This window comes from Chelonia mydas, chromosome 3 (assembly GCF_015237465.2).
Source record: "Chelonia mydas isolate rCheMyd1 chromosome 3, rCheMyd1.pri.v2, whole genome shotgun sequence".
Taxonomy (NCBI): Eukaryota; Metazoa; Chordata; order Testudines; family Cheloniidae; genus Chelonia; species Chelonia mydas.
The window spans coordinates 119977157-119989778 of NC_057851.1; the positions used below are offsets into that span (position 1 = coordinate 119977157).

The 12622-nt window shown below is 34.4% G+C and overlaps 1 protein-coding gene across 18 annotated transcripts in view; it reads left to right on the plus strand.

Moving 5' to 3' along the window:
* Nucleotides 1-12622, plus strand: part of QKI (QKI, KH domain containing RNA binding) — a 313946-nt gene that overhangs the window by 296105 nt on the left and 5219 nt on the right. For 6 of the 18 annotated variants that reach the window (XM_007071087.4, XM_043544310.1, XM_043544314.1 and 3 more), the window contains 3 exons: nt 2829-2916; nt 6862-7158; nt 10028-10102. In XM_007071087.4, coding sequence (XP_007071149.1) covers nt 2829-2916; nt 6862-7158; nt 10028-10102 — 460 coding nt within the window. Of the gene's footprint in view, nt 1-2828; nt 2917-6861; nt 7159-8587; nt 8613-9261; nt 9416-10027; nt 10103-12622 lie in introns of those variants that run through there. The other 12 variants (XM_043544312.1, XM_037895127.2, XM_037895123.2 and 9 more) reach the window with 4 other exon arrangements.

The window sequence follows — 12622 nt, forward strand, 5'->3', positions numbered from 1 at the left end:
CTTTTCCAGAAATATTAGTGTTAGACTGGTCTAAAATCTGTGTATGCCACCAGACAGTAATCACAGTATATCAGAAGGAACCTATAACTCTTATAGGTTTAGCTTATTCTGAATATTTTACCAAGAACAGAAGTTGTATATAGTATGTTTACATGTATGGATACTGTGTATATAGCCTATTTTGTGGTTGGGATGATGAAAGTACTTGAATGAGATCATTAGTGAATTTTCAAAAGTTATGAAAATGTAAAGTTTATATAGTCTTGAACTCTCTAACAGTTGCATCAAATTATTTTGTTAGCAAACTTTTTTTTGGATTTTATTATGTCAGAACACATTCTTCATGGTATAATAGGTATACTTTGTCTGCATATTCATAATCCTATCTTTCTCGACTTTGTCTCTTCATAATTTGTTAAATATGTTCTTCCTTTGCGTTTGGAATAAAATATTTACAGTTATTTTTTCCTTAAATCAGCATGAAAGATGTACCTAAAATTTTGGAACTCCTGTAGGTAGACATGCTCCTTTCCTTTCTAAGTTGATCACAAAATATGAATGGAATTATTGCCATATTGTAACATAATTATGAACAGTAGTTACTGGAAATATGCAATAATGGTTCATTTTAATTCATTAACTAGTCCATTTGGGGCAGGTAGGTAAGAAGAAAGGAAATAGGAAAAGGTACCTTTCCTTTCCGTGAACTCTTCCCAAGATTTTAAAGAGTCACTGGCAATTTTGGATGCCTCTGTTTTTGGACACCTAATTTGAGTCACCTTAAAGGGGCCTGTTTTTGAGTGTAGGTGAGCAGTACTTTCTGAAAAACAGACCCCTTTAAAATGACTCTCAGTTGGGCACCCCAGTATTAAAGCACCCAGAGTCACGAATCACTTTTTTAAAATTTTGACCTAAATATCTACAAAAATATATTTTTATAGGTGACTTTTTTAAAAATTCCCCAAACACAAATTTAGTGAACTTTTCTTGAGGACAATACGTGTTCAGGCTGGCACTTTAGATTGCCAATTTTCCATCCAGCTTTAAATCCCTTAGAGAGCATCATGTGCAGTAGTAATTGTAACACTGTTAAATTATATAGTGGTGACCTGGCGTGGTATTATTACCAAGTATACAAGTCTTTTTAATCTCCAATAAATGTTATTTTGCTATCTGGATAGTGGAATGCAAGTTAAGAAAATAGCAGTATTTCTGCTAATGGAAGTGTGTGACATTAATATTGGGAAATTGCAAATTAGACAAAAGAACTATTTTTGCTTAGCAAGTGAAAAAACTAACTTAAATGAGCAGCTGTTCCGTTACCTTTAGACCAGCAGCAAGGTACTGAAAGAAAGATGCTGGAGCTATTATGTGATAACTTTCGTGGTTTGATACTGGATCATAAAATGTTTTAACACATTGGAAACTAGACTGAATGTATTAAAGGCCTCTTCAGGATATCAAAATACAACTTTTTAGAATAAAACACATGACACAGTACCAGTTTTACTTACTGCTTTTGAGTTATACAAGTATCGAAACTCAGTTATCTTTTTCCTTCATTTACTTTTTAATGAGAATTGACAATATTATTGTTGACAGTGGGATACATATGGGGGGGGGGGCGGGGGGGAATCTAGACTGAGCCAAATTCCAACAGTAACATAAATGGTGTGAATAACACAGGTGTACCTTAATCAGAAAATGTGTGTATGTGGCAATAAAATGTAATTTACACCTACCTATTCATCATTTTTAGTGACTGTACAAAATGAACTCAATTTAAAATGATTAGGTATTCTGTGGGAATGAAATTCCAGATCTAGTATAAACAGGTATAATTTTTATTTGAAATCAATAAGTATTGTGCCCTTTTTTGCCAGGGCTGATGTTAGTCATGGAGTTTTGGGTTTGGTGCTTGGATTAAGGCCTTGACCCAGCAAAACAATTCGCATTGACTTTAGTGGAATTACTCACATACTTAGTTAAGTATGTGTTTAAATGTTTTGCAGGAGTGAGGCCTAATTTGGAGGAGGTGAGGCTGCTTTATTATTATACAATCTCTTGTTAGTCACTTTCTAGAACATTCATCTTCCTGACCCCTAGCTTGTAAATTGCACAGGTTTGGCATTCATTAGGAATACAAAATGATTACAAGTTATACTACTTATTTTTGTTTTGTGACCAGTTTGCATCAGCATTTACATCACTCACTGCTGAATTTCAGGAAACTTGCACCAACTTACCTTTAACTTTACCCACCAACTTACCTTTATTTGGCTGAATTTGGCCTATCTTAGTTCAGAATTAGAAGCTGTTTGTGGACGTGAATGTTGACTTTCAACAGTTGTAGATTTCATGTTCAGAATAGCTGCCCAAATTATATCTTTTTATGTAATATTCAATATCTGGCATAATAAAACACATTAATCTAAGCCCCAATTATTTTTTAATTGCATTTTCTGTCATTTAGTCCACCAACCAAATATCTTCTACAAGTATTTGGACGTTAGTGCCTCTTCATTTAAAATCTTTAAATCTGTGTGTGAAAGGCGATTTTAACTTTAGCTCTGCTTTTGTCATTTTTTACTTTTTATAATTCACTTTTATATGATCATCCAGCAGTTAAACAATTTTAATACTTTCGGATCCATGGAGGTTAATAATACACTAATGTTCCCATAAGGTTTATGTGTAATATAAATAAGTGTTTCCATCCATTCAGACTCGGAGAAAAGTCTTTTTTTCCCTCTCTTAAGTCCTAGGCACAGGTTTGGCTGATAAAATAAAATGTTAGTCTAACTTTCTTTCCTACTTTTCATATGCAGGCAGAGGGAGAAGACAGCCTTAAAAAGATGCAGCTAATGGAACTTGCAATTCTGAATGGCACCTACAGAGACGCCAACATCAAATCACGTAAGCATGACAAAATCCTAGGGGCCGGTAGGAGAGCAGTCACCACAGGTTTTGTTTCCCAACCTTTCTCCTTTTGGCAAATGCACAGTTGCATATCTTTTGAAGAGACTGAGACAGTGTACTTAGCACTGTTGCAAATTCAGGACATTTTGATTTTTTTTCTTTCAGTGTGTCTGAATTGAAACATTTTTAAATAAGTTTTTATTTTTTAACTCTGATCAAAGTTCAGCCCTAAAAGCAAGCTTTTTAGGCTGTCTACACTTAAAACGCTACAGTGGCGCAGATGTAGCAATTCAGTATAGACACGTACTACAGCGACAGGATGGGTTCTCCCATCGCTACAGGTATTCCATCTCCCTGAGAGGTGGTAGGCTAGGTTCACAAAAGAATTTTTCCATCATCCTGGCACTGACTTCATTAGGGGTTAGGTTGGCTTAACGACATCTGTCAGGGAGGTGGATTTTTCAGACCCATGAGAGAGAGAGAGCTATATTGATGTGACTTTTCAATGTAGACCTGCTCTTTTATATTTTGTAAACTATAGAAGCTGTGGTATTCCTCATAATTTAGTTTTTTTATTTCTTGCCATGTGTAAAAGAGGATAGATTCCTTTTCACCTTTTTTAGAGAGATTTAAGGGAATGTAACAGTTCAAGATAATGTGAATAACATTTTCTGTATTATATTCCTTCCTGTCATCTTGCTTGCATGTTTCCCCAATGTTATGTTTTTCCAGTGATTCATCAACTGATTTCACATGCAAGTTCACAGAGATCAGTGGTGTAATGAGCTCTTTTGTAACAATTCTTCTTCCATTAGATTGATTTGAGCATGCATGTATGTACAGTTTTATACTTTAAGCTGAATGGCATGCACTTGGTTATCAGAGTACATGCGACGTGCCTGCTATTCTTTATGGTATAAACTCTTTTCTCCATGTTAGAACGTAAACGCTTATTAATGAAAATTCAAATTTTTAAAATCATTTGCAGACCTTTACTCTCACTGATACAGGTGTCAAATGTAAGCAGTCATGTGAACCTTTTCACTAAGGGCATACTGATATTTGCAAAAATTGTCCTCTACATGTGCACTTCTGTAACAGTTTATAGTGAATGGTGGTTATGTGCAAAACAAACCAATGAGAGATGTAATACCAATTAGATTTAGCCACTTTAACATCTTCAGATGCCATCTGATAAAGGTAACCTGAAGAGAGAGAAGAACTGGATTTATGCCTTTTTTTCTGCTTTTGGATTTTTTAAAAAAATCTTTAAAGGCTTGGGGTAGGAGAGGGACCTGCTTTTTTTCACTTCCTTAAAATCTGTCAGGAATGTCAAATCTTCCTTTACTGGAAGCCTGTCTTGAAGGACCCAGATTTTGTGGAGGTGAAAGTTTTCCATAATCAAAGGAGCAGAGTAGTTAATCTTTAACAAAAGAGCTTTTCTTCCTACTGCTTATTCTGGCATTTGAGTTAAATTTGTCTTAATAAAAACAAAGCACAGTTTTGAAAATTGTGACTAAAAAACCTGGCCCTGTCACTCAGGTTTCAGTCACTTGGTATCTGTGGATTGTAGGCTTTTTCAAAACATAAACTTACACAGGTTTAACAAAGGTTGGTTAACATACGTGCACTGAAATAAGGCCTAGTCTACTCACAAAGTTTGTACTGATTTAACTATATAAAGGTATAATTAAAGCAATATGACTCCCCAAGTTCTAGTCTAAACTTAAAACTTACTCCAGCATAGCTATATTTATCAGATGTGGGGGGAAAAAAACAACCCTCACCAACACTGCTATGGGGACAAAACCCCATGTAGATGCAACTGTGTTGATGTAAGAGTGCTTCAGTCAGCATAGCTAACATTGTTCAGGGAGGCGTTGGTCCTTCTAGCAGAAAAAGTTTCTGTTGTAGTACATTTTATCGCACTAGAGGGCTGTGCCAGCATACACACATTCTGTAGTGTAGACATAGCTTTAGTGGGGTTGCAGTTTTACTGATGTGAAAGTGCTTATACCAATATGGATTATTTTTGTTTGGGAAGGGAATAAGCTATACTGGTATAACTGTGTTCACACTAGGGGTATATCTACACTGCCCACCTTACAGCACGGCCACAGTAGTGATGTGGGCAGTGTAGATACGCTTTATCGCCGGAGAAGAGCTCTCCTGGCGATTTAAAAAATTAAAGATATAAATAAATAACATGCGCCCGGCGATAAAATGCTGTCTTTACTGGCGCTTTTCAGTGCTAAAACTTTTCACACCCCTGAACGACAAAAGTTTTAGCACTGAAAGTGGCAGTCTTGGCACAGCCTAGGTTTTTACTGGTATAAGCTGGCAAAACAAAACAAAAAATCACACTCCCAACCAACATAGTTATACGGTGTGTAGACCAGGCCTAAATTGGATTCATTTCACACGTTGTATTATTTTGGTTTGAATTTTTTAATAAACCAGCCATTAAACCAGTTTAGTTAAACTGATGCAATCCCTTTTTGGACACTCTTATATTGGTTTGAGTAGCTTATTTCATTTGAGCTTAAACCTGTTTCTAACTGACTTAAGGTAAACCAAAATAGGAATAAAAACGAGGACAGCTTATGCCCAAATAAATTTGTTAATCTCTAAAGTGCCGAAAAGACTCCTCGTTGTTTTTGCTGATACAGACTAACATGGCTACCGCTCTGAAACCTCTCAAAATAAGAATGCCCATGCAGCAGTTTAACTAGAGCTTGTTCAAATTTTCAATTTTTTCATCAGAACAATTTCTAGCATTCTTTAATTTTGAATAGATATTTTGAAATGTAACAATTTTCAATTTTTCTTTTCATTTTGACTTATCAAAAGCCTGAAAATCCAGAAACAAAAATGAAAAACAGAAATTTTTCAGTTTCCAGAAAACAAAACAAAATTTAAGACTGCATGAAATACAATTTTTATTTCATTTCAAAAACTTCCACAGAAAACCTGAAAATTTTCTGTCAAAAGAATTCTAAAGGGCATTTTTCCAGTGAATTTTTTTCCAGGAAAACTTTGGATTTTCCAACCAGCTATGGTTTAACTAAATCATTTTAAAAGCACTCTTTAAGTTAAACCATTGCAATTCTGCTTTTACACAAGCCCATAAAATCTAGGCTTGAGGGTTGACCCCACGAGAGTTAAAACCTGTCTACATTGGGTGCTAAAACATTTGAAACAGCATTTAATTAAAATGTGTTAGCTCCACTTTTTTTTTTTAAGTACTTTTTTTCCCTAACCTACACTTCCAGGAAACAGTGTCAAAAACACATGAATTTCTAATGTAAAATGGAGGTGGGGGGAAAAAAAAAACTTTATTCTTGAGAAAGTGGGGTGGGGGATATCACCTTTTGGACCTATTTCATTCATCACAAAGAATCAAAATGGGACACCCACAATTACTAGGTCACCTTTAACCCCAATGATCCTGGGGAGGGTTATGTATTTTGAAATAGAATTTTAATATAAACAAAAGTATTATGAAACCATTTTCCATTTTGTATGAAAACTCTGCATAACTGACTATCTGTGGATTCTATAGTTGCACTATATTTTACATTCCATGTATGATTACAAGAGTATTTTCCGTGTATCTCCTGCATGCATGTCAGTCTCATGCAGTCTTGAAAGCATAGGTAAAAGAAACATGATTTAAATTGAGCTTTTGTGCTATGTAACCTGTTTTAGAAATCTGTTTTATAATGGCTTTTTTTATTTTGCATGTTCATACTTAATCACACTGAGAAATGGAAAGCTGTTTGCATTTGAATGGTGTGCTTTGGCACTGCGTGATCAGCGCATGTACTAATGATTTCCTTTTATTTTTCTTCTTTCCTACTTTTTTTCCCCTTTTTTCCCATTCTTTTCACGTTTTGTACTGCTATCTCCATACTTTCTTCTAAATTTCTTTGCTTACTGTAGCAGCCCTTGCCTTTTCTCTTGCAGCGACAGCCCAGGCTCCAAGGATTATTACTGGGCCTGCGCCTGTTCTACCCCCAGCTGCCCTGCGTACTCCTACGCCAGCTGGCCCTACCATAATGCCTTTGATCAGACAGATACAGACCGCTGTCATGCCAAACGGAACTCCTCATCCAACTGCTGCAATAGTTCCTCCAGGACCTGAAGCTGGCTTAATTTACACACCCTATGAGTATCCCTATACACTGGCACCAGCGACATCAATTCTTGAGTATCCTATTGAACCTAGTGGCGTATTAGGTAAGTTTCTCTACTAAGATGATTAACTGAATTGTAGATCATTTTTCTAAGGATGTCTTATTGTGTCTTTTACTATTGTATGACTTGAAAAGCGTGAGTCAGTGGTTCATTGAAACTTTGTTTTTGAAAGAGAGCTCTGACCCAATTTTGTTTCATTTAAAGACTCATAAATTGCCCTGGAAAAAGTGCATTGAATAAGTGCAGCTCTATATTTGTTTTATATAGATTGCTAAATTCATATGTCTTTAAAAGGTCAATATTTATTTTGGAGCATTTTTAATTTTTTAAAACAAAATTGTGTGTTTATTTTAATCAATTTGTAATACATTTGTTTTTTGTAGTGCTATCAAATGAAAACCTCTTTTAGACCAGAATAAAAGCAAATAGAAATTGAAAAGCATAGTTAATATAAATATTTTGTACTGTCCCAAATGGAAAACTTGAATGTACTTTCCTAAATTGTAAATAAATTTACAATAATATTTAAAGGGGATCATTTTTAATTTTGCACAATATTTTGTGGTATCAAACAAGTCTTGGAAAAAACTAAAAATATAGTTTCAGTTGCTAGATCTGATAAATTAATCCAGTGGCAAGAACCTATGAATCTGTCTTTAAGCAGAAAACAAAATAATAGTTTCCGTAAATCAACTTAGTTCTTTTAAAATATGATTGGAGAACAGTGCAATTAGAAACATTACTGACTCCTTTTTATAGAGTTGACTGAAATGCTAATCATATCTGGTATTTCAGTCCATTGACCATGCTAGATCAAGGCTAGAATACATCTGCTGTTTATAATGCAGTTAACCAGTCAATATAAAACAAACTGTTTCAATGCCATTTCTCTTCTCTCTACTCCCTCCAGAATTTGAATAATTTTTCCTCTCTGGTTCTTTTACTGAATTGTATATGACCTTGGTGCTGCATGATTTTGTTGACTTATAAGACTTTGATCTTTAAAGTTTGTTCAGCAGAAGTTATTGATTTACACAAATTCTAAAAGTCTCTAATGAACGTTGGACACTAAGATTCTAAGTCAATATCTTGTTGAAAGAAACACAAAAAGCCAATGCTCAATGAAGTGAATACTAGTAGATGCTCTATGTATGTGTGTATGCATGTGTGTTTACATGTCCTTTCGGCATTGTAGATAGGAAAATGTACTTTTTTTGTATTTAGTCATTTATTTTCAATTTTAGCACTAGTCATTTTTTTAAAACATTTAATTGGTCAAAAGAATGCAGTCGAGAATAGCTTATTTCTATTGCGTAATCTCTGAAGTAGCCAAAAAATGATGATAAATAAATTAGTAACCGTGTAACTTTATACCTTTTTGGTAATCTTTTCCATTTTATTAATAATTTCTCCTGCAACTCTGTGCATGTTGTTTTTTCCACCTATGAATCCTCTGTGCTGGCACTTACAGGGTCTATTGAGGTAGTTTCACTGGGGTAGGTATCATTGTAGCCACCGGCTAAGTCCAGTAACAAATCTCTCTGTCTGATGTAGTTGAGCAGTAAAGAAATAATGATGCAATGTGTCACTGCATGGTAATAATTTGATACAATGCAGAGAGTTTTTATGAATTTCAGGCAAGGTTTTTATATAAGAAGAATGGGGAAGGGAAGAATTACTAAAAAAAAAAAAAAAGTGCATGTATCAGAATCCTGCCTGCACAGTCAGTGTTGCTTAGAGCACAAAAAAATAATGTAGAGTAGGGCTGTCTAAGCAAATGCCCTTTTGGCTGACAACTGAGAATGAGTTTTCACTAAAGAACTTCAATTATAATGCAAAGTAACCTGGGCAATCTAGAATTACTGATTCTTATATGTGCTCTATCATTTGAGCAATGAAATTGAAAGTAACTTGTGCGTTGCTGACAGAACTGATATATTTGAAATGGTTCATTGTTGAGTTTTAACTTCTAATATATATGTGTATATTTTGCCCATTTTTATGGTGAACTATTTAGGAATATTAAAGCAATTCCCTTAAAAATTACAAATGGGGGGTGGTGGTGGTGGTTGTTATGGGAAAGTCGGTATCAGTGTCAAATCTTAGTTGGCAACTAATTTTTAATTCCCTTCCTTTTATCTGTAGGTATGGCTTTCCCAACGAAAGGCTAAGAATTCAAGAACGGTCTTAACTGAACCCTCATCAGATCTGAATTTAACAAATGCTTAGTTTCAGCAGTCTTGAAAAAAAGTAGCCTAGCAGTCAGTGACTTACTTGCACTTTTTTTGCACATAGATATAAAATAAAATAGTGCTATTAATTTGGTTTAGTCTCTATTACAAAGTAGCTGTAATTTATGAGTGTATAGTAGTATACTGACTGCTAAGTGTTCTATTCTGTGTGCTTTACTAATCACCTAATTCATTGCAGTTCATACTTTATTGACTTAAAGTTTAAAACTACATCTGTAGGCATGAAGAATTGCTTTAAAACTTTTTTTAATGATAGAAACTGGAAGTGGTCTTAAGGGTAGCAAATAATTGTCAGTATTAAAAATGGCATTATTTAAAGTAGTGCTGCTGCAAGAAAGGCACTTCAGTGAATATGTGACTAGTAAAGCTTAAATGTTCTTGGATCTAATTAGATTTCATGAAATACTGTAATGTTGGGATTGAAAATGAGTGGATTAAACAGGTTAAGGCCAGGATGTTTGAAATAAATGCAATATTAATCTGCACAGATATACTTCATATATTAAAGTTAAGATTTGAAACTACTGTGCCTTAACTTGTTGCTTTCTTAAAATGAATTTTGTAGTAAACGATCACTTAAATCCATTTTGCTAAACCTGCTGTTAATGTTTATCTTCGAATGTTTTCTAACTTTGTCTTGGTAATTGCAATTTAACTAGGTGCGGTGGCTACTAAAGTTCGAAGGCACGATATGCGTGTCCATCCTTACCAAAGGATTGTGACCGCAGACCGAGGTTAGTTTAGTTCTGCAGTTCTTTTTTATAAGAAATGCTTTGAGTGTACATGAAATTTGCAACACCACAGCTGGTTAACCAAATACCATATTTGACCCATTCATTAATATTTTTTTCTCAAAAATCTAAATAGTGACTGTTTTAGAGCTTTGGAAACGCTTGCAATTTTAAAGACATTGTGTAAACTTCTTTAGCTTTCCCATCTATTAAAATATATAAATCATGTGATATGTTTAAAATGCTATAACTGATTTCCTTTATAAGACCTATATAAGATTCAGCTTTATCAGGAAATAAGAGTTTAGTGCTACATTAATTAATTGGTTTTCCCTTCAAACTTGCTCTTTTAATTGGTGTGGAAATATCAGATTGGTGTTGCAAAAATAAAATGAATGGATGGGTGCTTAATGAGAAGGAAGTAAAGAAATAAATGCCCCCTGTCTGGAGAAAACTGAAGATTTAGATTCCTTTTTTCTAATAAACTATTTGAGCCACTGTACTGTATAACTCTAAAGAAGATTCATGTTCTCAGATATCTAACTTAATTCAACAAAATAAGGACTGTGAAGATAATACTTCAAAAGTTTGTTGGGTTTGAGTCAGTAAAGGCAATATTCTTTTATGTTCTTTTGCCAAAATGGATTTCTTGGTATTTGTCATTTGCTGCTAAAATACATTGTCTGAAGAAGAAGCAACTTTTGAAGTCCTGTTGGTGAGATGACATCCAGTATTTGGACATCTCTCTTAACTAACCAATGAATGGAAAATAAATCTTCATTTTTCTCCTGTTCATCAAATGTAACTTACCATCTGTGTATGCCCTTGGACCCTTGAATGAATTACTTAAGCTTAAGAAAAGTGATTTTTTCGGTTTATTGACATTGGGCTGTTGACTAGGAAGCAGTGCAGGTTGAGCACTGGAACACCCACCTCTTATCCCAGCTCTGCCACTGACTCCCTGTGTGAGTCGCTTAACCTTTCTGTGTGTTTTCCCATTTATAAAATAAGGATGATGATAATTCCCTACCTCATGGGGTGTTGTGGGGATTAATGTTTGTACAATGCTTTTGAAGATGCAAAGTGTTTTGAAATTGCTAAGTGTTGTTATTCTAAGGACCTATTCTCAGCAAAATAGGATATCCACAGCTTTCCTTGATTTGATATACTTAAGGCCAAATTCAGGTGACAGGCATGTCTACTCCTAATATAGAATTTAGCCTACACTCCACCTCTCTCATTCTGTTGATTCGTTAAGATCTGTGTCAGATTACCATATACAAGGAGGACACCATGGACACCAATATCGGAGAAAGGGGCTCTCTAAGTTATTTATTATATTTTATGTATTGCCTTTACCTTTTAATGCTTTATAAAAGGCAAAAGCTGATATATAAAAACTATACAGTTATCTGAAAAATTGCTTTTCCCCTTATATCCCATCACAGTGGTTACAGTCTGCTAGGTGGTGGTTGTTCGTTGAAAGATGGGCAGCAGGGCATTTCTATACAAGGCCCATGTCTCTAGAATCTGCTCCTACTGATGGTCTCTCAGAGTCCAGATTTGGTGTCCTTCATGCCACAGTTGAAAAGCTTATTTGTTTAGGCAGATATTTCCGTGGAACAGCTGGTGACCAAATCATTGTAACAGGGCATGGAGTTTTTTTAATCTATTGGTTACTTTATTTCAATAGACCAATGTAGTATTTACTAATTTTGTTGTTTTTAATTCGTGTCAGCTGTTCAGCTGCCTTGGCAATGGTTGCAACTATAAATCATTGAACTGAAAATAATAAATATTGGAATCACCTCACCTTCTACTGAAACACAGCCACTTCTTTGATGGTAAATTGTCCATATGTATAGCTCTTCAAAGTTAATTTGTATGTTTTAAAGAAGAATACACAGAGCTATTCTCTCATGGAGACCATACATGGTTCTGTGACCTGTATATTTTTTTTATATTAAAACTATGCTGATAATTTCTGATGAATAGAGTTCTTAATTACTCTTAGCAACTTACATTACAAACCATAAGTTGCGCAAAGATATTTTTAAAGACTGTCCTTCATTTTATTTCAAATTTTAAAAAGCAGACTATCAGTGCACACTCTTTGAAGATTTAGAAGAGGGGTAGGTTTTGGAAAGAATACCTTTTGGCATACTACAGATATTTTACATAGAGGAGGTTAATGCAAGTTTTAAAAATTTGCTGTAAAATTAAAATACCAGAAATTGATCAACACTTGCAATGTGCACCTTCTGTGCAATTCATGACACACATTTTGATTAATTTGCCATTATTGGTATTTAAAAAGCAATGTCAGCAAACCGAAATATTAATTTTTTCAACATGAAAGCATTTTAAACAGTTGTTAAATATCACTAAAATAAGTATGCATTCATTGGGTCTAAGATTACAAAAGACTTTTAAACTGGTTCTCATATTATATAGTACTACTGTGTTCGCTCTTTGAGTATGTTTTTCGTTTTTTACATAGTTTTTTAGATATAAGCACTGCAT